General features: G+C 31.8%; 1 protein-coding gene across 3 annotated transcripts in view; it reads right to left on the bottom strand.

Moving 5' to 3' along the window:
- Window positions 1-27357, bottom strand: part of cyc (basic helix-loop-helix ARNT-like protein cyc) — a 96219-nt gene that overhangs the window by 22218 nt on the left and 46644 nt on the right. For all 3 annotated transcript variants that reach the window (XM_033341417.2, XM_033341416.2, XM_076628061.1), the window contains exons 5-7: window positions 26136-26373; window positions 8472-8564; window positions 6952-7069 (exon numbers count right to left, since the gene is read on the bottom strand). In XM_033341417.2, coding sequence (XP_033197308.1) covers window positions 6952-7069; window positions 8472-8564; window positions 26136-26373 — 449 coding nt within the window. The remainder of the gene's footprint in view (window positions 1-6951; window positions 7070-8471; window positions 8565-26135; window positions 26374-27357) is intronic.

Here is a 27357-nt window from a genome sequence, read left to right on the forward strand (position 1 = left end):
CATTCTCAAACGTAAATCGTAGGTTAAGGAGTTAAGGTCCTTCAGACCAAACAAGGATCTTTTATTTCAAGTGTCCTTCACATTTGTTGTTTACCACGGGAAGATACGGAAATTTGGTTTTTCTCACGTTCGGTATCTTCTGTTAGCAACTTTCTCTCGAGGGCGACTAAGACCCTTCCTAGTACACCAAACTTCTTATTACCCAATCAACTCACTTTCCTAGCCAAAATTGTCCTTAACGAATCAGCTCATTTCGTGTCTTTAGACACACCCATCACTAGTTTCCCTCCGCCACAACATCGTCACTAAACTTTACTTATTCTCTATCTTTAAAATAGTCAAAATCTTTTTACCGAGTTTCTACCCTTAGACCAGTCGCGTACTTAATTTACACATACGCATCAGTGTAACTAGGCTCTATATAAAGTTGTTGAAGTGAACTGTGATTTATACGTGTCAATTCAGTGTATGTTCAATTGTGATTACTGAATTCATAACAAAGTTTGATAAAAAGAAAGTTAATAGTTGTGTTACGGTTCAACCTTCTTGTTTTTATCATCTAAGCGTTAAGTTTACGTGACATCAACGTTGTCATGGAGTGTTATCGGCGTATTTAAAAAAGAACCGTTGTAAGGAAGTTAGTTAGTGACGAATAGTGATTGCGTAAACATAGATTAACGGAGCATCAAACGTTATTATAACAATCATACCGTTACCAAATCTACTAGTACTATACCATTTTCCTACATTTATGAAGTTTAATTGATGAATTGGAACTGCATGTCATGCTCATTTTCATGACTAATTCAAAACAACTAGCGATCATTTTGCAATTACTTTGCAGCATATCGAAGTATTGCCAACAGAAAATTACAAAACACGTAATTGTAGTAAACGTACGTAAACTGTAGTAAATTATCAAGTTTCTTGCGTTTTCGAATGTACTGATCTTATTTTCTATGGTTCCCGAACGTGTAGATATTATATCAATCAATAGGTAAGTTAAACTCTTCGTCAAAAAGATAGCCCAGGTGTGCTATCTTTAATTTCTCAATGACGTGTGTAAAGTTTTTCGTTTGTAACATATAATATCAAAACATTATGAGCTCAGAATATGCGGTTCGTAATACGTTCGTCATAAATATTATGAGGTTTAGTGTGTAACAAAAAAGAATCGTTTTATTTTAAGAACGAAGTGATAGCACATGTACAATAAGAAAATAATAATCAACATAAATTGTAACTAACAATAATTACTTATCAAACATATATACTTGTTTAATAATGGGTACATCCCCCTTTATTTTCTATTACTTCTATTGTAGGATTTGGTATCGATTTATATAGTTTCTGGATATAATTTTGACTTAACGTATCCCATTCGCGTACAATTGTATTTTTTTAATTCTTGTACGTGTTGATACTGCTTTCCATTCGCGTATAACGCCGTGAACAAGTTCTGCCCATCAATTTTCAATAATATTAAGGTCCGTGGAGCGTGCAGGCCACGGCAAAATAGATATATTATTTTCATTAAAATATGATTGTACCAATCTTGATGTGTGTACAGATGCATTATCTCGTTGAAAGATGTAATCAGGTCCAGAAATGCGTTCTGCATGATTATTTAGTTGTTCTTTGATTAAATTTATTTATCGGACACTATTCATTCTCACATCGATAAACTTGATACTTGTCTTGCCGAAGTAACCGATGCCGGTCCAAACCATCACGCTGCCTCCTCCTATTTGTCGTCGAATTGCTGACATTGTCTCTTTTCTTATGTCATGAAAATAATATTACAGTCCATCAGGACCATCCAAGTTTAATCTTTTTTCGTCTGAAAACAGTACCTTTCTCCATTTCTTTTTCCAATGCACTCTTTCTTTTGCAAAGCGTAAACGTTCTACTTTGTGTTTCGTTGTTAACGAAGGTTTCTTTTTCAATTTTAGCCTCTCAATATTTTTGCAGGATAGTAGAACTCGACGAACACTTGAAACACTGGCACTAACATTAGATTTCTCCATTATTTGCTTCGCTGTTAACTGCGAGTTGGAAGCTACACGCAAAATTGCTCGCTTATCACTATCAGATAACGATGACGGCCAACCAGTACTTTTCTTTTTGCCATAATCTTTAACATTTTTTAAGAAATTGTATATTACTTTACGACTTCTTCTTATCACTTTCGATATTTTTGCTACTGATAACCGTTGCTGTTTTAGCTCACGAATTTGCTTTTTTTCAGACTCGCTTAATCTTGTTCCGCGTCCCATAGTTACAAATTTATGTAATATTGTACTGTAATCTTCACTCGCTGACAGATTACGAACTACTGAGCAATTTCTAAACACATTTACAGAGTGTGCTATCATTTCGACCTTAGTATTGTAGTATCGTTGACGAGGGGCCTGGAGAGTGTCGCGCGAATTATAAACAAGCGGTTGCTGAGCATGTGCGTGATGGGACAAAAGATATGAGGCTAAGACAAAAGATAAGGGGTTGCTAAGGGACATAAACGAATTAACAGCAGTACGAGTTGAGAAGCCAGAGAGTGCGAATGACGTTGTCGAGATAGTGTTGCTAGCGTTCTTGAAAGAGAGTTGAATCCGTGGTGACGAGAGTTACTAATTAATTATCTGGTTGTCTTAATTGTAATATGTTGTCGTGATTAGTTCATGTTAAATAACCATCGTTTACTGTTTAATCAATATCCGTTTAATCCATTTATTGTAAATAAAGTAATTATAATAGTTTACGATACTACAGTATGGAACAGTTTTTCGTTGTTGTATACAAACATCTACGACATTGTGACTTATTTCCAGTAAGCCGCGTATCCTGAGCTCATAATATTTTGATATTGTATGTTACAGACGAAAAACTTTACACGCGTCATTGAGAAATTAAAGATAGCACACCTGGACTATCTTTTTGGCGAAAAGTGTATATTATCGCTCTCTATTTATATTATATTGAAAAAGTTGATACCGCTCATTTCCGTCTTGGTATTTAGTTGTAAGCATGTAAGTATGTAAGTTGTAAGGAGATTATGTTCACATACTCTGCGATACAATTATACAGGGCAAACAGGGTATGTAAAAGATTTTCTTTAGAACTCCATTGTTCATAAATTACTGTATAATTCTCTAGCAATAACAGTAAAAGACAAAAGTTGATGAATAGAAAAATTAAAGCAAGAGGATCTAAGCGAAATAACAATGAAAATCACACATACTGTTACGAGAAACATGAGGGGAAATATATAGTATTTATACATATAACAAGAAGTATATAAATGACAATTGCATATGAGGTAGTATATAAGATGCGATGAGTGGACTAACGATTGACTATGAATACGAGGAATTTGATGAGGGTGTAGGGAATCTTTGAGAATTTACGCAGTTCATGGACCGAAATCGAAAGAAGAAGAAATTTGATCTTATCGTTAATTTGATTTACTATGTTTGATCTCATGAATTCCATTTTTGTTATCTTATGTTTATTATGAAGGAATTTAATAAATACGATTACAGAATTTTCTCATAAATTAAAATGTTACAAACTTAGAATTTTCGGTATTCGGCTTTGTATAAATTTCTTACATTATTTTATTCTTCAATAATAAAGCCAAGTTACTATAAGCAAGAATATTGCAAAACCAAGTCACACGTACACACATGTATATACATCATTTCGACCAATTACTTTATTCGAATTTTTATTCGAAACGCAATGGATGGCAGATACTCGCGTGTCATTTGCATACAGATCTTGCAATTACCGGCATTCTTACGGTGTTACCGTTATAATGACGCTTCGACACTTGATCAATTAGCCATCAAAAGTGTCAGCGAATGCGCGATGCCGACCATTTTCTAGCTCGGTCCCCGGTTTATTAATTCCTTTGCAACAAGCATCGATGATTAACGACCGTGAGACCTCGTCTCGAAGTCCTCCGCGCGTAAATCGTACCAGCACGTAACATCCTCGAGATCCTGGCCGCGTATAAGCAGTACCGCTTTTCTCTCCTTTAAACGAGTTTCTTTCGTAAGCCGCTTATCTCGCGGCGCTAATTCGAAGATGTTTATCGACAGGCAGATGCTGCCGAACGACTGACATTTATCAGAATGTAACTCGCATTGACGAGCAACAAGTACTTAACGGTCCTGGAACCGACCGACGGAATGTCGAAAGGTGTCATAATTAATGGATTCGTGAAGGGAAAGTCGACGCATGTAGCTGACTGATAAAAGTCATTTCGTCAGAATTGTGATATTTTTGAAGGAGCATTACCTTCTCGCCTTTAACGTGCTTCTTGTTTCTCTGAAATGTTTCTGAGTAATATATCGAGTCGATCGGAAGCTTCTTATTTCTTTAAAATGTTTCTGAGTAATATATTGAGTTGATCGGAAGTTTTGTAGCGATTTAAGGAAAACCTGTAAGCAATGTGAGTCTCATACAGACCAAATTGACCAATTAGACTTTTTGTACATTTGTCAATTTTACTATAGAAGAACTTCATTTATCTGAATTAATCGGGGCATAAGCAATGTAGATAATAGTAGTTCATTGATTCTCACCATTACGTATGATCTTTCGTTTATGATAGGAGTTTACGTTCAAATAATTTGATCTAATCATCAGGAGTTCATTTATGGATACTAAGTAAGATTTCGTTCTAATAAAAAGAAATCTACTATATTAATCATATGAGTATGTCGGAGATGAAAGGAAAGCCGAGGCCTTTCCTTGGAAATTTCGGGAACATCCTCTAGTACTCTAGCCTAGATTTTATCATAGCTGTAATTGTTCGAGATTTGTGATAGCGAGATTGGGCCCGAGGTGACAATTGGTCACGGGATAGACGTTTTGCCTAACGGAGGTCTGGAGTGGTTGTATGGGTTTTCCGAAAAATGTGGTTGTGGCGGCATGCGGCCTCGGGAGCGGGCCTAGCCACGTGTGATGTTGCCTCGGAGGTGCCGATACAATGGGACATTCATTGTATTAATAATCAAACTCCAGGCAGAAACTGTCTAGCAACGGCGTTTGGAACTTTCTCGATGCTTCCAACGAGTGCGTATCAAATTCCAGGCAGAGGCTGCCTAGCAACGGGCGTTTGGAACCTCCTCGATGCTTCCAAACGAGTATAGAAAACAAAAGGCAATCGTACAGCGAGAAAAATCTCCACGAGGCTGGCGTTCGTGCGAGTGCCTTGGAGAGTGACACATCGAGTACTTTCAACAGTCGTATTTCTGTGCCTAAGATTAGTTTACGCTTAGTGAAGAGTTATCCCGTTGACCGTGGAATCGTTTGAACCCAAAAACATTGTTAATAGCGTTCATTAAACTTATTATTCGTAAATCATACTATTCATTAAACGTACTATTCGTTAAACTTATTATTCATTAGACTTATTATTTGTTAAACTTATTATTCGTACAATTTATTATTCGCTAACGTTATTATTCGTCAAACTTATTATTCAGTGGACTTATTATTTGTTAAACTTATTATTCATTAGACTCATTATTTGCTAAGCTTTGCAGTCTTGTACATATGTGTAAATATAATCTCGGCTTTGTGAAACAATGGCTAATTCACGTGAAGAGTTGTTACGCGCCCAAAATTCTAATCATAACCCGACAAGTATATGAATATTAAAAATATACTAATTGTTATGTATAACATGAATGTATGAATTAATAGACCGAAAATATTTATGTAAATTTGCATTTTTACAAACGCTAACAAAGCAGTGAAGTTTGAATAAATTTGTCCTATCTTCTACGTATTTTATATATTTTTGTATTTGATATATTATCCGAAAACATTGAAATGTACGGATGGTGCAATAAATGCTAATGCCAATATAATACTATATTTTTATATGTGCGTTTATCTCCTCCAGTTTTGCATATTTACAGAAACATTGGCAACTAAGATTCTATTTCAAAAGATAATGTTTGTTACGTCGTTAGTTTCCTCTATTCTATAATTTATCGAACGGATCAGCAGACTTTTAAGCAGCTCATATCAATGATATTTTCCTAAAATTAACATTTTATCGAATAATGTATTTTTGCCATTTATTACTGAGCTCCACGATATTCTTTTAAAATATTTTGGCTTTTCAACAATGAATTGTTTGAAATAGATTTTGTACACTTTCAGCTTCTTTTTCATGAATTTAATGACCACGATAAAAATGTGTAAATTGAGTTCGTCGAATTGGTAATTGTTCTTTAGCAGAATAAGTGGTGTTGATCATCGATTGCAGATTGTAAACGTTATAAATGGAAGATTTAAAAACGCATTTCAGACAGTTGCTACTTCGATCAAAGCTCGGCAAAAGCTTAATAAAATTTAAGAGAGATATTACTGATAATAATAAGACCATTTCAACTTTTGTACTTTTGTTTATGGAGAACAATGCAACAATGGATCGTTATAAATAATAGCAAGCGTGTTAGAAGTCGTGATCTACCAATTTATTGGAAACATTAAACCAGAAGGAGCGTTTAAAAGAAGTGTATGATTAAGCTGTTAAACCTATCATAAAATTATAAACGCATCAAGCAAGGTATTATTAAATTGCTCTTACAATAAAGATACTAACAGCATCTCTTGGATTATTCTACCTAATAATTTTTACCTTTTAACATTACTAAACGGCACACTATTATCTTAAGAAACTTTGTATTTTTAAATACTGGCAGGTTGAGAAGATATGTGTTATTAATTTATATCACTATTGTAAATTTCTCTCGATTAAATTATCCAAATTCTACGTGAGAAAATACTTTTCAAATATATGATACAAGTTATAATAAGTAATTTTTACTACATATAAATACGGAGGATCTTAAAATAAAGTCAAGAGATTATTTAACAGTCAACGCGTGTTAACACGTGGACACAGACAAATCGTGTTACATTGGTACGTACTTTTGGCATCTATTAATCGTTCGCGTGGACTAAGATCTGAAGAGGACAACTGCTCCTTTACCTTGGCAACATCTTTTGGATGCAGGATATCGAACCAACTTTGACCCAACAGGTCACCCTGTGCAGACATAAAAAATTCATTTCTATAATATACAATCTTTCTATATTTAAAATTTTCATGCTATCAAACTATAAATTTTACTAATCGTTTCATCCCCAATTGATTTTGTTTAGGAAACTGTGGACATATAATCATTCACAAAACTGTTTGTACATCCTATAAAAGGACTATCTATATAAAAAAGGTATTACATCTTGTACATGTACAAACGCAAACAATTTTTCTACATAATATTTTTCAATCAAATTTTACAAGCATTTGTATAATAAAATAATGTAATAAGGAAAAATCATTTATTTTGATACGTTTTTAAAAAGTTCAGTGAGATCTTAAATTTAGCAGGCTTCTAGACTTTTTTCTATTTACTTTCAATGTTACCCGACATGTACATGGTACATTTCGTACACTGTAGTTGCGCAATATAGCATAACTTATTATATACTTATTATATACAGGGTGGTTGGTAACTGGCGGTACAAGCGGAAAGGGGGTGATTCTACGCGAAAAAAGAAGTCGAAAATATGGAATAAAAATATTTTTTTTTAATTTTTCCATCGAGACAACGATCTACAGTGAGATCCGTTATAACGAGACGCGATAAAGTGCACGTGTACCGAGCGAAAATTCAAAGTCGATTTTCTCGAAAACAAAGCCTCGAACGAAAAATGTTTATTCTATATTTTCGACTTCTTTTTTCGCGTAGAATCATCCCCTTTTCGCTTGTACCACCAGTTACCAACCACCCTGTATATATTTATAATATAAATATGAAGTAATAATAGTCATTTTATAGCATTATGTGTATAAATGTAAATATTTTACGAAAATAAATAAATGAGAAGAAAGAGATTATATTTCTGCAATCATGTTATTTCAATCTGTAGACTAAGTTAACATTTTCTGAGTTCCTTGGTTTACTTTTAAAGTAATTCCTATGTTGCTTTGAAAGTAATTTTCCAACATTCTTAGTATCATCAATCCTATCTGTGTTCTTAATTTTAATTAACTTTTCAAATACGTCAACTTCACTGTGAAATTTGTTGGAAACGTATTTTAAGTAAAGATAGCCTTGTTATAGAATATAGATAGTTTGGAAAAATTCCTGGTGGGCCAGTAGGGATTTGGAGCCGCTCAGGAATTTAATTTTTATAAGAAAAATAATGTGGATAAAATTACAATTGTAAGTTCTTTCTAATTGTCGCGAATAATGAGAGAACATATATGCTAGACATCATATACGTTACGGACAGTATTACATTGCACAATTTACAGATCACAGAGAATAGATTTATTTTATTACTAGGTATACTATTTCTATTTTAAATATAACGCTCGAAGAAATTTATTTTATTACTCGTGTTTTATTACCAGTGCATCGAAAGAAACAGAGAATGGATACCTGAGAATAATTGAGTGTCTGCAAAACAGACTCGGATACATAAAGAATTCTTCCACGATCACAGCCCACCACGAAGACAAAACCCTCCGCAGCCTGAAACAAGAGAAGGCGCCTTTGATTACGTCACCTAGATCAAATATTAATTGCGATTATGCAATGAATATCATGGGAAATCGATGGATATTGTTATTGATAATTGTTTGAAGTTATTTCAATTTTCTGGGCTTGAAAAAAGCAACCAACGAATTAGTAATTTGATAATTGTTCTAACTTTAATGAACTCTACAAATGGAGAAGCATTTTGTAAATTATGTAGCAAATTTTCTTTTGTAGGATAAAAATAAAGTAATGTAAGATTGGAGAGATTGTTTAGATGATACACTTTGAGAATACAAATATTTTTCTTTTACTCATATCGGTTTTAATTGTTACGAGTTCAGAGAATTATTTAGCTTTCACGTAAAATTTTTATTTTTTGCTGTTTCTTTTTCAAACTTTAGAAAATTTTTTATATTTTCTAACGTTTTACCTTTATATTTCTATTTTACGTAAAAAGTGTATATCATTTTTTTGCATATTAATAAAGCTATAGAAAAATCTACACACCTGATAATAATAATCAACAGAATTTTATAAAGAAATATTTTCTTACGAATTCTATATATTATACGCGAAGCACAGATGTTTCTATAAATTCATATTTTTATTAATGCCATTCAATCTAAATAGAGATTTATTTCTCTTTTTAAATATTCTAACACATATTTACTTTACTTGTACTTTGTTCTATTATGATAAATATAAAAACTATTTTTTCTTTTTACGCAGTTTATCGACTATACAACGTAACTTCGATTAAGGGTGTTGAAAATGCACTGAGTAGTTAGTAGTAAAATTGAAAATTATAAGATAAGGAAACCTTGAAGTAAATAAAACAATTTAATCGGCTAGTATAGGAATAGAAAAAAGAAAAATAGATAGAATGAAATAAATAAATAAATAAATAGATATATAAATCATGTTACTTTTATCTACATAATAATAATGTTTCATTCAATATATAATTTAGAGTACTTATTAACATGTACTTGGGTATTTGTTTTATTAAAAATCCATCAATCTTTTAATAAATTCCAATTCCTTAAAATCACTTTTGAGAAGGAATCTCGCCAGTGTCATTTAAATAAACCTATTTACTGTTAATTTATGGCTTTTTGATCAATACCTTGACACATAGTGAAAAAGAATTTGCACGTATGTAAATACTGTCTAACTTGTCTAATAAATTACAGAATTAGTAGCCAATAATTACACTATCAACGACTAAAACATAAAATTTGTACCAAAGAAATTAAGATGTAAATTGCGCGAATATATACACATTGAAAAGAAGAAGTATGTAATTCATACTAAAAGGAAGCATTTTTGAACTAAAAACCGTATGGTGAGTTTGCTGTGGTGGTAAATTTGACACTGTACTTGTCATTACTCGTCCGTAAAATAAATTCAGGAACCGACAACATTTTCTATGGAAAAACTCAAAAATAAAATTAATCAAATTACATGATTATCGAATTTTCCTTGGGAATATCCTTTATTCTTCTGTGAACAAATAGATATCATCTGATGCGAAGGGATTAAATAAATGAGTATATCCAATGATATCTTTCGTTAGTAGCTAACTCTGAAAAAGGCTTAAAATGATACATTCCTGAGTTAGGAGGTTTTAACATTTTTCTAACATGAGACCATGTTGGTTAATCGTGTTGTTGCAACGTTAGTAATCAATCAATGAAATTTGTTAAAGGTTACAGGAACAAGATTCGAAAGTAAAACTATTTTACATAGCTGTAAGATTTTCCCTGCAAATGTTTCATCCTTCTACTATCCCGCGTACATTATTTGATGGCTAATAATTTGTTAAATAAACAAATACACGATAACATCTTTCATTCTTGACTCGATGGTAAAAGTCAATCTGAAAATCGAATAGGTTCCAGCGACGAGTGTTTCCAAACGGATCACCAGGATACCCGAGGCGACTCATCCTGATCGCAAACGTGAAATTCGATCGCATGTAAATTGTGTAAATCTCGTAACGGCGAATGGACTGGTTTAAGTACATAGGGGCGTACGGACGTTAATGAATGTTGTATAGAACCGAAGATATATCGTCACAGGCTTCGCAAATGTCGATTACGCAACGACAACGCACTTAGTCTGGCTGGCTTACCTGCCAAGGAGATTGACGATACGCATACGAACATTGACGCGCTGCTGCTCTCGCACTATCGCGATCATTCGATAAGGATCCATGCGCGTCGGGCTTTCAGGATAACAAGCAAAAGTTGTACACGTCGTACCGGATGTCTGATCAATTTCAACCGATTGTTTCTTGCTAAACCTAGTCTCCCTTGTTTTATTTTTGCTCGTTAATGGTTGTAGGAGGTAATTGTTCAAGATATTAGTTTGTCTAGTGGAGTGAAGAATGTCGAAACGAATGTTGAAATTAAACGTTATTTGCTTTTGATGCGATTAAACACAGGAAGACCTAAGTTGAGATTAAAATTACATTTTAACGTGATTGTATTAGGTTGTGTAACAAATTCATTCTACCGTGTCATGAGAGATGAAAGTCTTGCTGTAATCTAATGTATCTGCTAATAAACAATTTTCTACTAACCACACATACCGTTCATTTTTTCTCAAATGGTATTATTAAATGACGTAATGTGTCTATTCATACTATTTGTACATATTCAACGTGTCACGTTATTCTGAACATTTAATAAAATAATTCTGAATGCAGAACATATTTATTTTTACAGAGAGTATTCGCCATCATAGTTGCTTAATTATATAGAATAATAAAATATTCTAAATAAATGTTACTAAATGTGACAATAGCCGGATAAATAATAAAACAAACAATGTCACTTTACTTAAAGAAATTTGAACGCAGAGTTTACTCATCTGGCAGTTTATCTGATCAAAATTGATTACCCAGCTTTTATTCCATTTTATTAAAAAATCGTGGATTGATATCTGGCATCGTTTCGAGACATGCAGGGTGTTTGGTAACTGGTGGTACAAGCGGAAAGCGGGTGATTCTACGCGAAAAAAGAAGTCGAAAATATAGAATAAAAATTTTTCGTTCGAGGCTTTGTTTTCGAGAAAATCGACTTTGAATTTTAGCTCGGTACGCGTGCACTTTGTCGCGTCTCGTTATAACGGATCTCACTGTAGATCGTTGTCTCGATAGAAAAATTAAAAAAAAATTTGTATTCTATATTTTCGACTTTTTTCGCGTAGAATTACCCCCTTTCCGCTTGTACCACCAGTTACCAACCACCCTGTATATTAACTCATTACATAACTCGCCTATTATAGTACAAATATGAAGTATACAATTTAGTAGATTAACGATAAAATTTGCTATCGAGGTTAGATGTGTTTCTCTATAATTTAATTAAAAAAATTATTGAAAAAATGGATCAATAATTATTGTGATTCGATTCTCATTATCATTGTAATTATCATTGACATATCGTTTGCTGTTTGCACGATTTCTGTCTTTAAGTATTAATCATATAAATGATTTTTATTGAAAGTAACATAAAAGATCCTGTACAAATTTCCCTACCAACTTTCTTAAAACTTTAATTTCGAAAACAATAACAAGAACTGAGTTTTAGTACCATATTTAGAATAAAAATAAAAATTTGCAATAAAAAATAAAAATAACATATAAAGTAAGATAAAGATATCAGAGTTGACGAAAAGAATCATTCGTACAATGCACAATGATTTTTTTTCTGTAATAATATTCTGTAGCAATTTCTTTGTTACGCAATTAATATCTTTGAATAAAATGAAAATAAATTTGTTTCGTTTAAACACCGAACTATAAGAAAATCTCTGTAGAACTTAAATGGCATCGCAGATATGGTTATGATGCAGTATCAATCAATTTAATCGGCAGATGTCCCGTGAGATAAGTTGCATTCCCTATTACTCCTCGGAAAGATGTTGTAACGTTTATGGGCTGAAGATGCGTATCTCTATAATTGCATGTTATGATGCTCTTTGATATAAAACGTTAATAAACAAAAATGCCTGGATGAAAGAAACTTAATTCCCGTTTAATACTTTGATGTCCAATAAATCCATATTTGATCACGATTCTGATTAAATATCAGACGTTATTTTTCTGCCATTAACTGAAAATTCTGTCTATTGATTATCCCCTACAAACCTATCGGCAGAGAATACACATTCCCTTTCATTATTATTATTAGAATACCTGCTAGTTCTATATAAAATATGAAAATTAATCTACGTTACCATGAAAATAATTATTAATTAGTTAGTAGTTGTGATCTAATATACTATGTAGGTATGTAGCAAAAATTAAAGCTATTTGGAAGAGTTACCGTAGCATAATAAATCATAATAATTATACAATGTGGATTCCTACGATTGTTTAAATTGAATCCTATTAAATAGGTAAATTATATAAAAATTGGTCAAAGTAATGACACGAAGATGAGGCAGAGATAATGAAAAGAGAAAGATAAATTTTGTTATTATTGCAAATTATGAAATTATTATTATTATAATATAGTATTATTCTATTATTTCGAATGAGATAATAATCCTTGAAGGTTTTCATAATCTCCTAATGATTCTTTTAGTTTATTTAAGTTTCTGTAAGTACCCTAATATTTATGAGCGAGAGTGTACATCTAGAAATTGTATTTTCATATTAATATGTTTAAACAAAATTAAATTCGCTGTATCTGCGACAATTTTTATAAATTTTTCTAGTGCTGTACCTATAAAACCGCAACTCATATGTTGTAGTTTAGATGTTATATGTATGGTAATCCAGTTACAATTCTAACTTTTCATTCTGCTAACGATAAAATTTATAATTTGCTCGAATTCATTAAAGAAGCCAAAATAACAGACAAAAGAATATAATAATATAGCAATAGCTGTATCCTAATAAAATAAATATCCGTTACTAATAACCATACAGTTGATGAAGAAAAAAGTACTTATTGCAATATGTAAAGGACGAAACAACTCTCTATCTACCTTCTATTCTTTTTCAGTTACGTTCACAAAGATATCAAATTGTACAGACGTGCGCAATCAAATTGTCATGCTCGAATGCAAACACGCATTATACATTAAGAAGAAATCTTCCAACGATTTTATTGTCTTTAAAATCATTGGAAATGAAAAATCATTTGTCGTTCAACAGCAAGTACCTGGACCCTAGCCGTCAAGAATGCAGAGCTTACAGTTAACGTCTAAATATTATAAAGAATACTTTTTTTTTATTTAAAGGATCGAATAATTTCCTATTTAGGTTTTATTCTTTTTCCTTTTTGGGGTGTTATATTAATAAAAAAATGATACCGCACAAACATCTGTGGTCCGATCATCACGCAATACACGATGATAAAAAGTTTTTGAATGATTTTATTGTCTTGAAACTTAACGTCTAGATCTTAACTGTCAAGGATGCAGAGTTTATAGTTAACGTCTAAATATTATAAAGAATACTTTTTTTTGTTTAAAGGATGGAATAATTCCCTATTTAGGTTTTATTCTTTTTCCTTTTTGGGGTGTTATATTAATAAAAAAATGATATCGCACAAACATCTGTGGTCGATCATCACGCAATACACGATGATAAAAAGTTTTTGAACGATTTTATTGTCTTGAAACTTAACGTCTAGATCTTAACCGTCAAGGATGCAGAGTTTATAGTTAACGTCTAAATATTATAAAGAATACTTTTTTTTATTTAAAGGATCGAATAATTCCCTATTTAGGTTTTATTCTTTTTCCTTTTTGGGGTGTTCCGATCATCACGCAATATACGATGATAAAAAGTTTTTGAACGATTTTATTGTCTTGAAACTTAACGTCAAGATCTCAACCGTCAAGGATGCAGAGTTTATAGTTAACGTCCGTCGCACAGTAGAAATGTTAATTTATCCGTGAACCGGATACTAGTGGTATCGACGGCGGTAATAAACGTGGAGCAATTCACAATGAAAGTTCCTGCGGATAATAATGGAGCCGGTGTCGATCTGAGCTGGTATGCCGGGTGTGGTCACTCGTTCGAATATTTAGTCGAGCCGGTCGGGATAGAGCAAAGGAAAGTCCCGATAAAAGATAAACCTATCTACGTACTAGTACGCGACAATGAAAAATGCTCACCAGCCACCGACACGAACTTTGTGCTCAGTCGCGTGACGGAATCTAGAGTGAAAAGCAACTATGCCCGTTCCGTTTTACGAGACTCATTCTTAAAGTTTCGAGACTCGCAAGCGATGTATTCGATCGACGTACGCGTTGTGCAGTTTCTGTACAACTGTACAGCTGCATCTCTGCACCCGAAACGACGATACCGTTATATGCATGTTACTTGTTACGAGACGTTTATTTTGTTAGTTGATTTAGCTTGGAAATTGGATAAGAGTTTAACACTCGTTCAGTGGAAACTGGATTATTATTCCACTGAGAGTTGATTATTTTACTTTGTAGCGATAAAGCGAAGAACAGAATTAAGAAGTTTGTTACCCTTATGTGACAATTAAATTTAATATAGTCTGATAAAGTAACAATATGTAAATGTAACGTAGGAAATAATAAACGTAAACTATCCTACATGAATCAAAATTGACTCGGTCTTTGTCGTTTGAGGATCAAGGGAGATATTCACAAGCTTGCCTGGCGTCGAAAACGTTTTAACGAAATCAGTGGTCTATTTTGGCATAGCTATCTACTGGATGTACAGAAAAGTCTTGATAAATTTACATACTAAACTTCAGAGATACGAAAGAAAGGTACTAAAGGATTTTTTAGAATAAAGATATGAACCTGTTGCGGCCCTTGAACGTTTTATTGTTCAATCTTCCTCTCGCTTTAACCAAGAAAAGGACACTTCATGTTGTAAGAATATTTTTTTCATAGCATTTAAACGAGAAATTAATAGTTATTAATTGTATTATTTATTAATTATTGAATTTATATAATTAGTAACGATTCTTTCTTATTTCCTTCAAAACTCACGAAATTTTCTAATGATAGGAAAATACGATTTGTTCGAAAATTTAAAGAATGCAGGAGGATTGAGGATAACGAAGAAATAATCGAAGACTGTTTAAGTCTTAAGAATAATTAATAGTAAACTGCGGATTTAACCAAACTCAGATTTTTATAAATTCGGATCAGAAAATGGAATTTACATAAAAATTTCTTTCATCCGCTAATATCGTAACGAAATCACTTATTTTGATGATTCTCTTGTAAGTGCATTTAAATTTTCTATAAATGCACAAACATCCCCAGTTTAATAATTTCGAAATTATTCATAACTTTGAGTTTAGTATGGTGTTCAGTTAAGGATTCATGGAATTTCAAAGAAGCGTTTAAAAAATGTTCTAGGCGTTAAAAATAATTGGGGGGTAATCGGTAAATGCATAGGTATTGAGAACAACAGAAAATGATATTTCGAGTCTGTCACAATTTCCCCGATATTGGCAGTTTTTAGATATCGCGAACGATTAGAAAATAATTGCTAGCTTCCTAGATATTGAGGGTAATTATAAAATAATTGATGATATCCTAGGTGACGAGCGCAATTAGAAAATATTATATAATTTTGACGCAGGTTTTGAGCAATATTAGAAGTTTATAGAATTTCAAAATGACTTGCGAAGATTATAATTCGATGTAAAATTTTTCTGCTAAACATAAACCTTGAACTATGCTACTGAAAGTATTCATTGATCATTCTAGAAAATGAATTATTGATATCTTACAAGATTTATTGTTTCAAATAAAAATGCAGCATGAATTAAAATCTAGTTTAATCTAAACCTTGTCGGTTGTTTTTAAATCGTACTCAACTTAACTTTACGTCATACTTAACTATAACAATATGTGGTATATATTATATATTATTAATATAATTATATATATATCTGTCGGAGATGAAGGAACATCGGGCCTTTCTTTTGGAATTTTGGGAAGACCCCCGATACTTTGGTCTAAACTATTTATTATAGCTGTACTTAAATAACAGAAATTAGAAGTAGTAGTTGTGATACGATCTGATTATGTTTGCCCGAGATTTGCGACAGTGGGCTTGGGCTCGAGGTGACACAACTGGTCGTCGAACGTAGCCACGGTTACGGGACGAACGTTTTTACCTAACAGAGACGTGCCAATATTGTGAGACACACGTTGTATTAACAAACAAGCCCCGGGCAGGAGCTATGACGGCTCTACGCGGGTCTACCTAGTAACGGCGCCTGGGATTTTGTCGATATCCCCGGTCAATATGCAATTGACAAATGTGATCGTATCAGTCTTTTATTCTTGTAATCACCTTGGAGAGTTTGCACGCATCGTCTTGTCAGTCAGTCAGAAAGATACCGTGCGTCACAGCTAACGTCACTTTGTGTTTCAAAATATATTCTATTGAACAAAGAGTTTTCCCCGTTGACCGTGGATATTGAACCTAAGAACATTGTGTTTGACATCAAGAGTGTCTAATCACCACGGTTAATTGTCAAACTCTGTTAAATCAACGTTTGTACTTATAATTGTAATTGCTTGTCCTAATGAAGATATGTTACACGCCCTAGGTCTAACGATAACCCGACATATATATGTATATAATGTTATCTCATATGGTGCTAATTTTTGTTGTAGATTTTTCACGTAACAAAAGTACAAAAATTAATTCGTTACATTCTATTATTAAGAATAGTATAATAGACTAACCAGCTAAGCAATACGAGTCACCCGTGATAAAGGAAGTGGATAAGTAATAAAAATAGTAAGATAACTATACTTCACAAAGATAAGAGGAAGAGTTACCTTTCGTTTATCAGTTTAATTAATTTACAATTAACACGTAAAATACTATTAATAATGATAATTGCTATGTATACAGTATTAAATGATTTTATCGAAATGAACATTTTCGTTTATCCACTCGGTATTCTAAACATTAATATGTTAAAAAATTGAATAAAAAACAGGAGCTCGATGACAAAATCGAATCTTTGTTGCATATAAAACGCTTCAGAGTTTAGTATTTAAAACTACGATTAATATCTTTTTTTTCTTAGAAATTGAAGTATTATCTTTGATTAGGCTTTGTTGCAAAGTTTGTTATCAATATACAGTGCTTTTGTATATTTAGAACCCGATATCGTTAAAAATTTCTTTATATATAAATATATATAAATTTCTTTTAATAAACTAGATTACAAGTACGTATAACGTACATAAATAGGAGGACAAAAATCATATACTTTTTGATTTATAAAACAAATTTATTAAGTGGTTTTATAACCACCATAAGCATAAAATAATGGAAATAGAATTGAAAAGTTCAAACATGACACTTAAATTAATAGTAAGAAAGACTTTTTCCTTTTCAGATTTTGGTCTACGAGTCAGGTAAAGTCGTATGTATGTATACTTGTACACGTATGATATTACTTCTAATCTAAATTAATACCTATCACATTGAGAATCACTAAATAATTTGGATTCTTCACTGCTGCAGATATTTTCTTATCTTCTATTTTGTTCTTTTATAAAAGAAGCTTTTCGTTATATATTTTATATAATAAAATTTTTTCTATTCCATATTTGCCTATCGCATTTGCGATAAAAATGTGCTTCAATTAACATTTAACTGACGGGTAATGTAACACGTTATGAAAGTTTATGTTTTGCCCGATATTTATTCTTATGTCGTGTAAAAACCAAATAATAACTCAAAAATTCCCAAGACTAATTATTAGTTAACTAATTACGCGAACGATTTTCAAGTAATTACTTTTTAAAGTAAGATAATATTCCTTTTTTCTATCGTAATGATCCGTATAGTATTAGGTTGTGCGAAAAGTTTCTTTCGTTTTATAAGGAAATAATAGACGCACAATATCTTTTGTTTTATATTAGTTTATTGAACTACGCACGAACATAATAATAGAAATAGAACGAAATGGACCATACCTAATTCTATAAAATAATACAAAACAGAAATTGTCGTTCATCTATTATCACCAAAGGACACAACCCAGCAAACACGAAGATGGTATCCCACTGGGGATACCCACATGATAATCAAACAGCTAAAAAATTTAACCAAATATCCAAACTGGACAAATTGTGAATGTAAAGAATTAAATAAAAAAAAAAAAAGAAAATTTATTATCACCTTATGAAACGAAAGAAACTTTTCGGACAACCTAATACTATACGAAAGTCTCAGACCATCTACCAAACGGAAATGTTTTATTTTTATAAACGAATATAAAGGTATTTGATATTATTTTTAATCAGCTGTTGCTTTTTAAAAAGTGTTGTTTAGAAAAATGCTTAATTCGAAGTAATTGATACGTCGAACACATCTGCTTTGGTTTCGTCGAAAACTTTGTCAAATAATTTTTCAATCAACTTATTCTATGCTATTTATTTTTAGTATTTTAAAATATCATTCAAAATATTATTAAATATTAGAATCTTCGATCTACAATTCCATTTATTAAACCTGTTCCTATAAAATTTGCGAAGCAGGAAAAATTACAAAACAAGTGACACCATAAAGTGAACATCTAACGATTCGCTTTTATATAACATTATGCGGAAAAACATTTCTTAAAAATATGATCAGTTATCAATGTTAGTATTATTTTGTAGTATTAGTAGTAGTATTTTGCATAGTAATGTATAACAATTTAATAGATATATAAAAATATGCAAGGAAACATAGAATGTATATCGTAAAAATATGTAAAACGTATAAAGTATTGTAGTCGTTATGACAATTACTGAATAAAACAAATTTCTGCGCAAACTCTATTTTTCGTTTATTTCTGTTCATAAAAATACAAAGTTGCGTATGGATCCGTAATTTAATAACAATATGATTTCCTAGTTTAATTGCAGAATATTTGCCACAAAGATCGCTGGTTCCGCGGGAATTATTAACAAATAGCAACCTGTTTGGTGATGCGAAATCCGTCGATAATCGATCATCAGAAGCGCGATCGATGTAAACGGCAACAGCAAACGTATTATCAACGGCGTAATTGCACATCTACATGATTCGAACCCTTCTCTTTCACCCGTCACGAGACCGATCTCTGTGAAAAATGTGTAGCACGCTGGAGAAAGGTTAGCCACACGGTTATTAGACACACAGAGTCAGTCTCATACGAACCGATTGCAAAACGCACGGACGGCCTTTTACAAGTGACGCAAAAACTTTTCCCCCGCATTACTTCCAATTAGCGGATTAATGACTTTGGCTTTAACGCGATCACACATGCGACCTCGCATGGGAAACCGAACTCACCAACGAGGAGGAAAGTGAAACGATTCGAGTAAAGGATCGCGACCGAATCACCCTTTGATAGAAAATTGCAATTTTACCGCCAAGTAAATCGGCCGCGTCAGCTTTTTTATCGAGAAAACAGGCGATTTATAGCGAAAAATCATTCCACCGGATGAAAAAGTTCAAGGAAATTGTCAGCGTATCTTGTACGCCGGCGCGGTGCGGCGTACAAATCGAGCTATTCGAATTACGCAAGTGATTCTGAAATACCAGGAAGTCTTACCTGAATGGTATGCACAATCGTATCTGCTATCTGGTTTTCCGAATACGGAATCAGTAATGGCGTATAATCTCATCGTCGGAATCGGTCGCTTTCAGACTTTTAGCTGAACGATAGTCGTCTCGCGCGCCTTTTGCAATCGTCGTAATAACGCTATCAACCGCAACTCGATGCGTATTATGTCATCATTATTAGTACCTTTTTATTTAGTTCCTTTTTCCTTTTTAATGACGATATTTTGAAATCGTTAACGATCAAGGAAGAAATTTTCTAATATTTTATTTGCCGAATTTTCATGGTCATCTATTGTATTTTCTCATCTTGTAGTATTTAATCTCCGGCTATTAATGATACTGATTTCTTATTAATAAATATTGATAGTTCGAAATTTTATGAACAGCTCGTTATATTGATAATATTGATATTGAGATATCGGTAAATTGAATTTAATTGACCGCGTAAAGTGTACACTGCCGTTCAGAAGTTTACAACACACTTTGCTTTTTTGGGGAAACAAACTTTATCCTACATTTTTCCGAGAAATAAGAATATTATAATTATAACTGTCGTTTTTAGGCATACTTGATCATAGTTTCGATACCGTAAAGGAATAATACTATGAACATAATAATTACTTACTTAATCCCAAGTCGCTTAAGGGAGAAGCAAAAAATGTTTATAGAATTCAAGATCATATAGCATCTTAGGGTTAAAAAAGTTATTATTTCTCGAAGTTGTAGCCTCCAAACTTTTGACTTACATTCTGCTTCAATTATTTTGTGCCGGTCATGCTATGCACCTTAGCGATATCTTAAATATACAGGGTGGTTGGTAACTGGTGGTACAAGCGGAAAGGTGGTACAATTCTGCGCGAAAAAAGAAGTCGAAAATATAGAATAAAAATTTTTCGTTTGAGGCTTTGTTTTCGAGAAAATCGACTTTGAATTTTCGCTCGGTACGCGTGCGGTACGTTATAACGGATCTCACTGTAGATCGTTGTCTCGATGGAAAAATTAAAAAAAAATTTTTATTCTATATTTTCCATTTCTTTTTTCGCGTACAATCACCCCCTTTCCGCTTGTACCACCAGTTACCAACCACCCTGTATAACCAACATATACAAAGTATTGTGATATCGTGGACGAGGTGCCTGGGGGGGGGGATATCGTGCGAATTATAAACAAGCGGTTGCTGAGCATGTGCATGATGGGGCTTAAACAAAAGATACGAGGCTAAGACAAAAGACAAAGGGTTGCTAAGAGACATAAACGAATTAACGGCAGTATGAGTTGAGAAGCCAGGGAGTCTGGATTGCGTTGTCGAGATAGTGTTGTTAGCGTTGTTGAGAGAGAGTTCAATCTGTGTTAACGAGAGTTGTTAATTAATTATAATACCTTGTTACGATTAGTTCATGTTAAATAACCATTGTTTTCTGTTTAATCCATTTATTATTAGTAAACTAATTATTATATTTACGATACTACAGTATTATTAAAATAGACTGCAGATGTTTACACAACCCTATATTATTATGAACAGAACTAAAGAAATGAGAGTCGAACAGTTCTATCTACTAAGCATTTGCTAAACATCATAATACTTTATTTTCAACGTTTCATATATTTTTGCATATTATGTGCATTCTGTAGATTTTTGGAATCTTAAATTTCCTGAAAATGCACAAATACTATAGTCTATTGATAAGTTCTATCTACTAAGTATTTCCTAAAGATCATAATACAATATTTTGAACGTTTCATATATTTTTGCAAGCCATATGCATTCTGTAGATGTTTGGAACCTTAAATTTCCTGAAATTGCACAAATACTATAATCTATTAATGAGTTCTATTTACTAAGTATTTGCTAAAGATCATAATACTTTATTTTCAACGTTTCGTATATTTTTGCATGTCGTATGCATTCTGTAGATTTTTGGAACCTTAAATTTCCTGAAAATGCACAAATACTATAATCTATTGATAAGTTCTATCTACTAAGTGTTTGCTAAACATCATAATACTTTATTTTGAAGGTTTCATATATTTTTGCATGTCGTATGCATTCTGTAGATTTTTGGAACCTTAAATTTCCTGAAAATGCACAAATACTGTAGTCTATTAATGAGTTCTATTTACTAAGTATTTGCTAAAGATCATAATTCATGTTTTGAATGTTTCATATATTTTTGCATATCATACGCATTCTGTAGATTTTTGGAACCTTAAATTTCCTGAAATTGCACAAATACTATAATCTATTAATGAGTTCCATTTACTAAGTATTTGCTAAAGATCATAATACATTATTTTGAACGTTTCGTATATTTTTGCATATTATGTGCATTCTGTAGATTTTTGGAACCTTAAATTTCCTGAAAATGCACAAATACTATAGTCTATTGATAAGTTCTATCTACTAAGTATTTGCTAAAAATCATAATACTTTCTTTTAAACGTTTTATATATTTTTGCATATCATATGCATTCTGTAGATTTTTGGAACCTTAAATTTCCTGAAAATGCACAAATACTATAATCTATTGATAAGTTCTATCTACTAAGTGTTTGCTAAACATCATAATACTTTATTTTGAAGGTTTCATATATTTTTGCATGTCGTATGCATTCTGTAGATTTTTGGAACCTTAAATTTCCTGAAAATGCACAAATACTGTAGTCTATTAATGAGTTCTATTTACTAAGTATTTGCTAAAGATCATAATTCATGTTTTGAATGTTTCATATATTTTTGCATATCATACGCATTCTGTAGATTTTTGGAATCTTAAATTTCCTGAAAATGCACAAATACTATAGTCTATTAATAAGTTCTATTTACTAAGTATTTGCTAAAGATCATAATACATTATTTTGAACGTTTCATATATTTTTGCATATTATATGCATTCTGTAGATTTTTGGAACCTTAAATTTCCTGAAAATGCACAAATACTGTAGTCTATTAATGAGTTCTATTTACTAAGTATTTCCTAAAGATCATAATACTTTATTTTCAACGTTTCATATATTTTTGCATGTCGTATGCATTCTGTAGATTTTTGGAACCTTAAATTTCCTGAAAATGCACAAATACTATAGTCTATTAATGAGTTCTATTTACTAAGTATTTGCTAAACATCATAATACTTTATTTTGAACGTTTCATATATTTTTGCATATCATATGCATTCTGTAGATTTTTGGAATCTTAAATTTCCTGAAAATGCACAAATACTATAGTCTATTGATAAGTTCTATCTACTAAGTGTTTGCTAAACATCATAATACTTTATTTTGAACGTTTCATATATTTTTGCATATCATATGCATTCTGTAGATTTTTGGAATCTTAAATTTCCTGAAAATGCACATACTATAGTCTATTAATGAGTTCTATTTACTAAGTATTTCCTAAAGATCATAATACTTTATTTTCAACGTTTCATGTATTTTTGCATATCATATGCATTCTGTAGATTTTTGGAATCTTAAATTTCCTGAAAATGCACAAATACTATAGTCTATTAATGAGTTCTATTTACTAAGTATTTGCTAAAGATCATAATACTTTATTTTCAACGTTTCATATATTTTTGCATGTCGTATGCATTCTGCAGATTTTTGGAACCTTAAATTTCCTGAAAATGCACAAATACTATAGTCTATTAATGAGTTCTATTTACTAAGTATTTCCTAAAGATCATAATACAATATTTTGAACGTTTCATATATTTTTGCATATCATATGCATTCTGTAGATTTTTGGAATCTTAAATTTCCTGAAAATGCACAAATACTATAGTCTATTAATAAGTTCTATTTACTAAGTATTTCCTAAAGATCATAATACTTTATTTTCAACGTTTCATATATTTTTGCATGTCGTATGCATTCTGTAGATTTTTGGAACCTTAAATTTCCTGAAAATGCACAAATACTATAATCTATTGATAAGTTCTATCTACTAAGTGTTTGCTAAACATCATAATACTTTATTTTGAATGCTTCATATATTTTTGCATGCCATATGCATTCTGTAGATTTTTGGAACCTTAAATTTCCTGAAAATGCACAAATACTATAGTCTATTGATAAGTTATCAATAATATGTATATCGGTAATGATCGATTATAATCATCGATACTATAGCATTTCCAGCGTCGACAAGCGATGAAAGACATCGTTGCGATTTCGCATTAGTGACGTTGTTCGCATTCGACAGGTTTATGTTTCTATTTCTAATGATGTAACACGCAAGCATGTAATAGCGAGTTTGTATACTTGTCTGCATTGCATCACTAGAAATATTCATCTGCTGAATCGCACGAGGTCATCGATGTGAAATTACAACGTCACATTGCTTATTTATATGAGGTCGTAATCCTTTGATATACTCTTGCGGTTATATTTCTACGATCTTTCAAAAATTTATTTCGTTATTTCTAGTTTCACGCTTGCTAAAACTAGTTTCTGTATGTAAACTGATTGTGCTTCAAATTTAGATATGCGTAACTTTAGATATCTATTTTCCATTTCAAAGAATAATTTTAAATTGAGTAACTTTCTTTGTATGGTAACAATACCTGAAATTACATTACTTGATTTCAAATGATTTCCAGTAACTTCACTTATATGGATACAAATTGAGAGTAAAGGCAGATTAATCTCGATACTCAACAATCTGAGTAATTCGTTGTCTAAAATAGACAGTAAACAGGAAATATTCAGCACCACAATTGATTTCATCACATTATCTCGATTTTATTTAGGAAAGAACGAATTCCGTCACTTTTCTATGATTAATACAGCTTATTGGAAATAAATCAATACTATAATCTCACGTTTAGAAGCAGTGTGATTTAGTCTGCTATTGCTTTCAATGTCTCAATTTTTAATCATTTTACTTGCATTCGATTCAGTTCATTAAGTTTTAGATTCAGTGAAATAAATGATGCGATGTTGCTAAGATTTCTATTTCTAAGGATATAATACACACGTGCGTGTAATTCATTATTATATAGTGTTATTTATTGTCACTTTTTTAAAAATATTAATTTGCAGAATTATACGAAGTTATCAGTTTAAAATCATAACAAGAGAAGAACATCGGGTAGCCTGATCAGCGCTACAAAAATCGCAAAATATAATAGACAGATGTCGGATTTTGAAGTATTTATGGGACATTTGAAGATACAACGATACACACAATGTGTATAATACGTAAAAATATATCAAATATTTTCAATGTAAAATATTCGTTATAATATGTGATATGCGAAAGAAATCTCCGCTTTCTTTAGTTCTGTTCGCATGAATTTGAATTTGCATTTTTCTATCGTCCTTTCCAAAGAATAACAGTTAAGCAGCGAATTTTTATATAAATTCATATTTATACGAACTACAGTAGAGCTGTAAAATATAGAATCTAAAGAAATGTTTGTTTTACTCCTGAAATATTATAGCAAGTGTTTTACTTTGAACATTTTCTATATTTTTTATATATTATACAGGATGGTTGGTAACTGGTGATGCAAGCGGAAAGGGGGTGATTCTACGCGAAAAAAGAAGTCGAAAATATAGAATAAAATTTTTTTTTTTAATTTTTCCATCGAGGCAACGATTTACAGTGAGATCCGTTATAACGAGACGCGATAAAGTGCACGCGTACCGAGCGAAAATTCAAAGTCGCTTTTCTCGAAAACAAAGCCTCGAACGAAAAATTTTTATTCTATATTTTCGACTTCTTTTTTCGCGTAGAATCAGCCCCTTTCCGCTTGTACTACCAGTTACCAACCACCCTGTATATGTCCTGGTTATTTTTGTATATCTAAATTTTCCATGAAGTTGTAAACACCTATAGCTCGATGATAGGCCTGTTTGAATTAAATTGAACCAAACATCATCTACATTCTACATCAGACATTCTAAATAACAAACTTTCTAGAATGAAAATCTATGATCAGCTGGTGAAGGGATAGTAAATTTTTGATCGAACTCACTTGAAGTATGAGCGTCTTAAGCTCTTGATCGCTGAGAAACGCTGGCTTATAATGACCTTCCGTGTATGAGGTAACAGCGCCTAATATGGTTTTCAAGTGCTGCACAGCCATCCTCAGCACGGTCAGTTTATCGAGTTTACGAGACATCGCGTGACACATCGGTACCATCGCTGAAAGCTCGGTGATATAAGTGTTCATCTTGTCCCTTCGTCTTTTCTCGATTTCGCTGTGATTTTGCCTAGAAGATAATACGAAACAGAAAATATTAGCATATATTCTATGATTCAGTGATTTTGAGAAAGATAGTAGTATGAATTAGGTTCAATATAGCTCTCATTACTAAATGAACTTTTGCACTTTTTTATACTGATGCTTAATCCTTTTCAGTCTAATGAGATGATATAGCTGAAAGTAATTTTTAAAAACACTGCTAAATTGTTAGAGGTGTCCTAACATCACTGAAACCCATTTATATGAAGTCATGCGATTCCATGATATGAACTATGAACTATTTTAAAAACTATCTCCGATATGTGTACGTTGTTTTTAATTAAAATGAAATATAGTTAGTTTCAAAAGAAATATCCGTCTCAAACGGATTAGTTTGCAAATCCAAAGAATATCTGTGGGGAAAATTATTTCTAAATCCAGATTTAAATTGGAAAATTGTATGTTTTTATAATTACTACCACAGTTCTTCGAAACAAAAACTAGAGTGTACTTATGAGTCATACATCACAACTCGCAAGAATGATTTCCGATTCTAATTAATTATGTTGAGTGGTCAAATAAATCATTCGTGTCCATATTGTGGAATTTATTAATTCCAAAATTCTTATTACAGGCTTTTATTATTATTGCCTATAAAATAGTAATATAAAAAATTATTAAAAATCGCTTTATAAAAATTTTCTTAAAAACCTTAACAATTAATTGAATATTCACTTCTTATACGTTATATTCACCCTTGTGATAAAGTATTATAATATAAGTTTAAACATATACATGCAGCAAGCTAAATATAATTCGAATTAATAAATTTCAAAATTTCAAAGACGTTAAAGTATTTTTCGTGCCATTTTTAAAATATCATTTCTATTCTATATTTTTTATTCCCAACATACTCTATTTCAGAAAACAACTTTGAAATCTTCGTTTACGAGTGTCGAAACCCTTGTGAATGATGTAATATGATCATTAGAAAATTATCAAAGCGAATTAT

This window comes from Bombus vancouverensis, chromosome 1 (assembly GCF_051014615.1).
Source record: "Bombus vancouverensis nearcticus chromosome 1, iyBomVanc1_principal, whole genome shotgun sequence".
Lineage (NCBI taxonomy): Eukaryota > Metazoa > Arthropoda > Insecta > Hymenoptera > Apidae > Bombus > Bombus vancouverensis.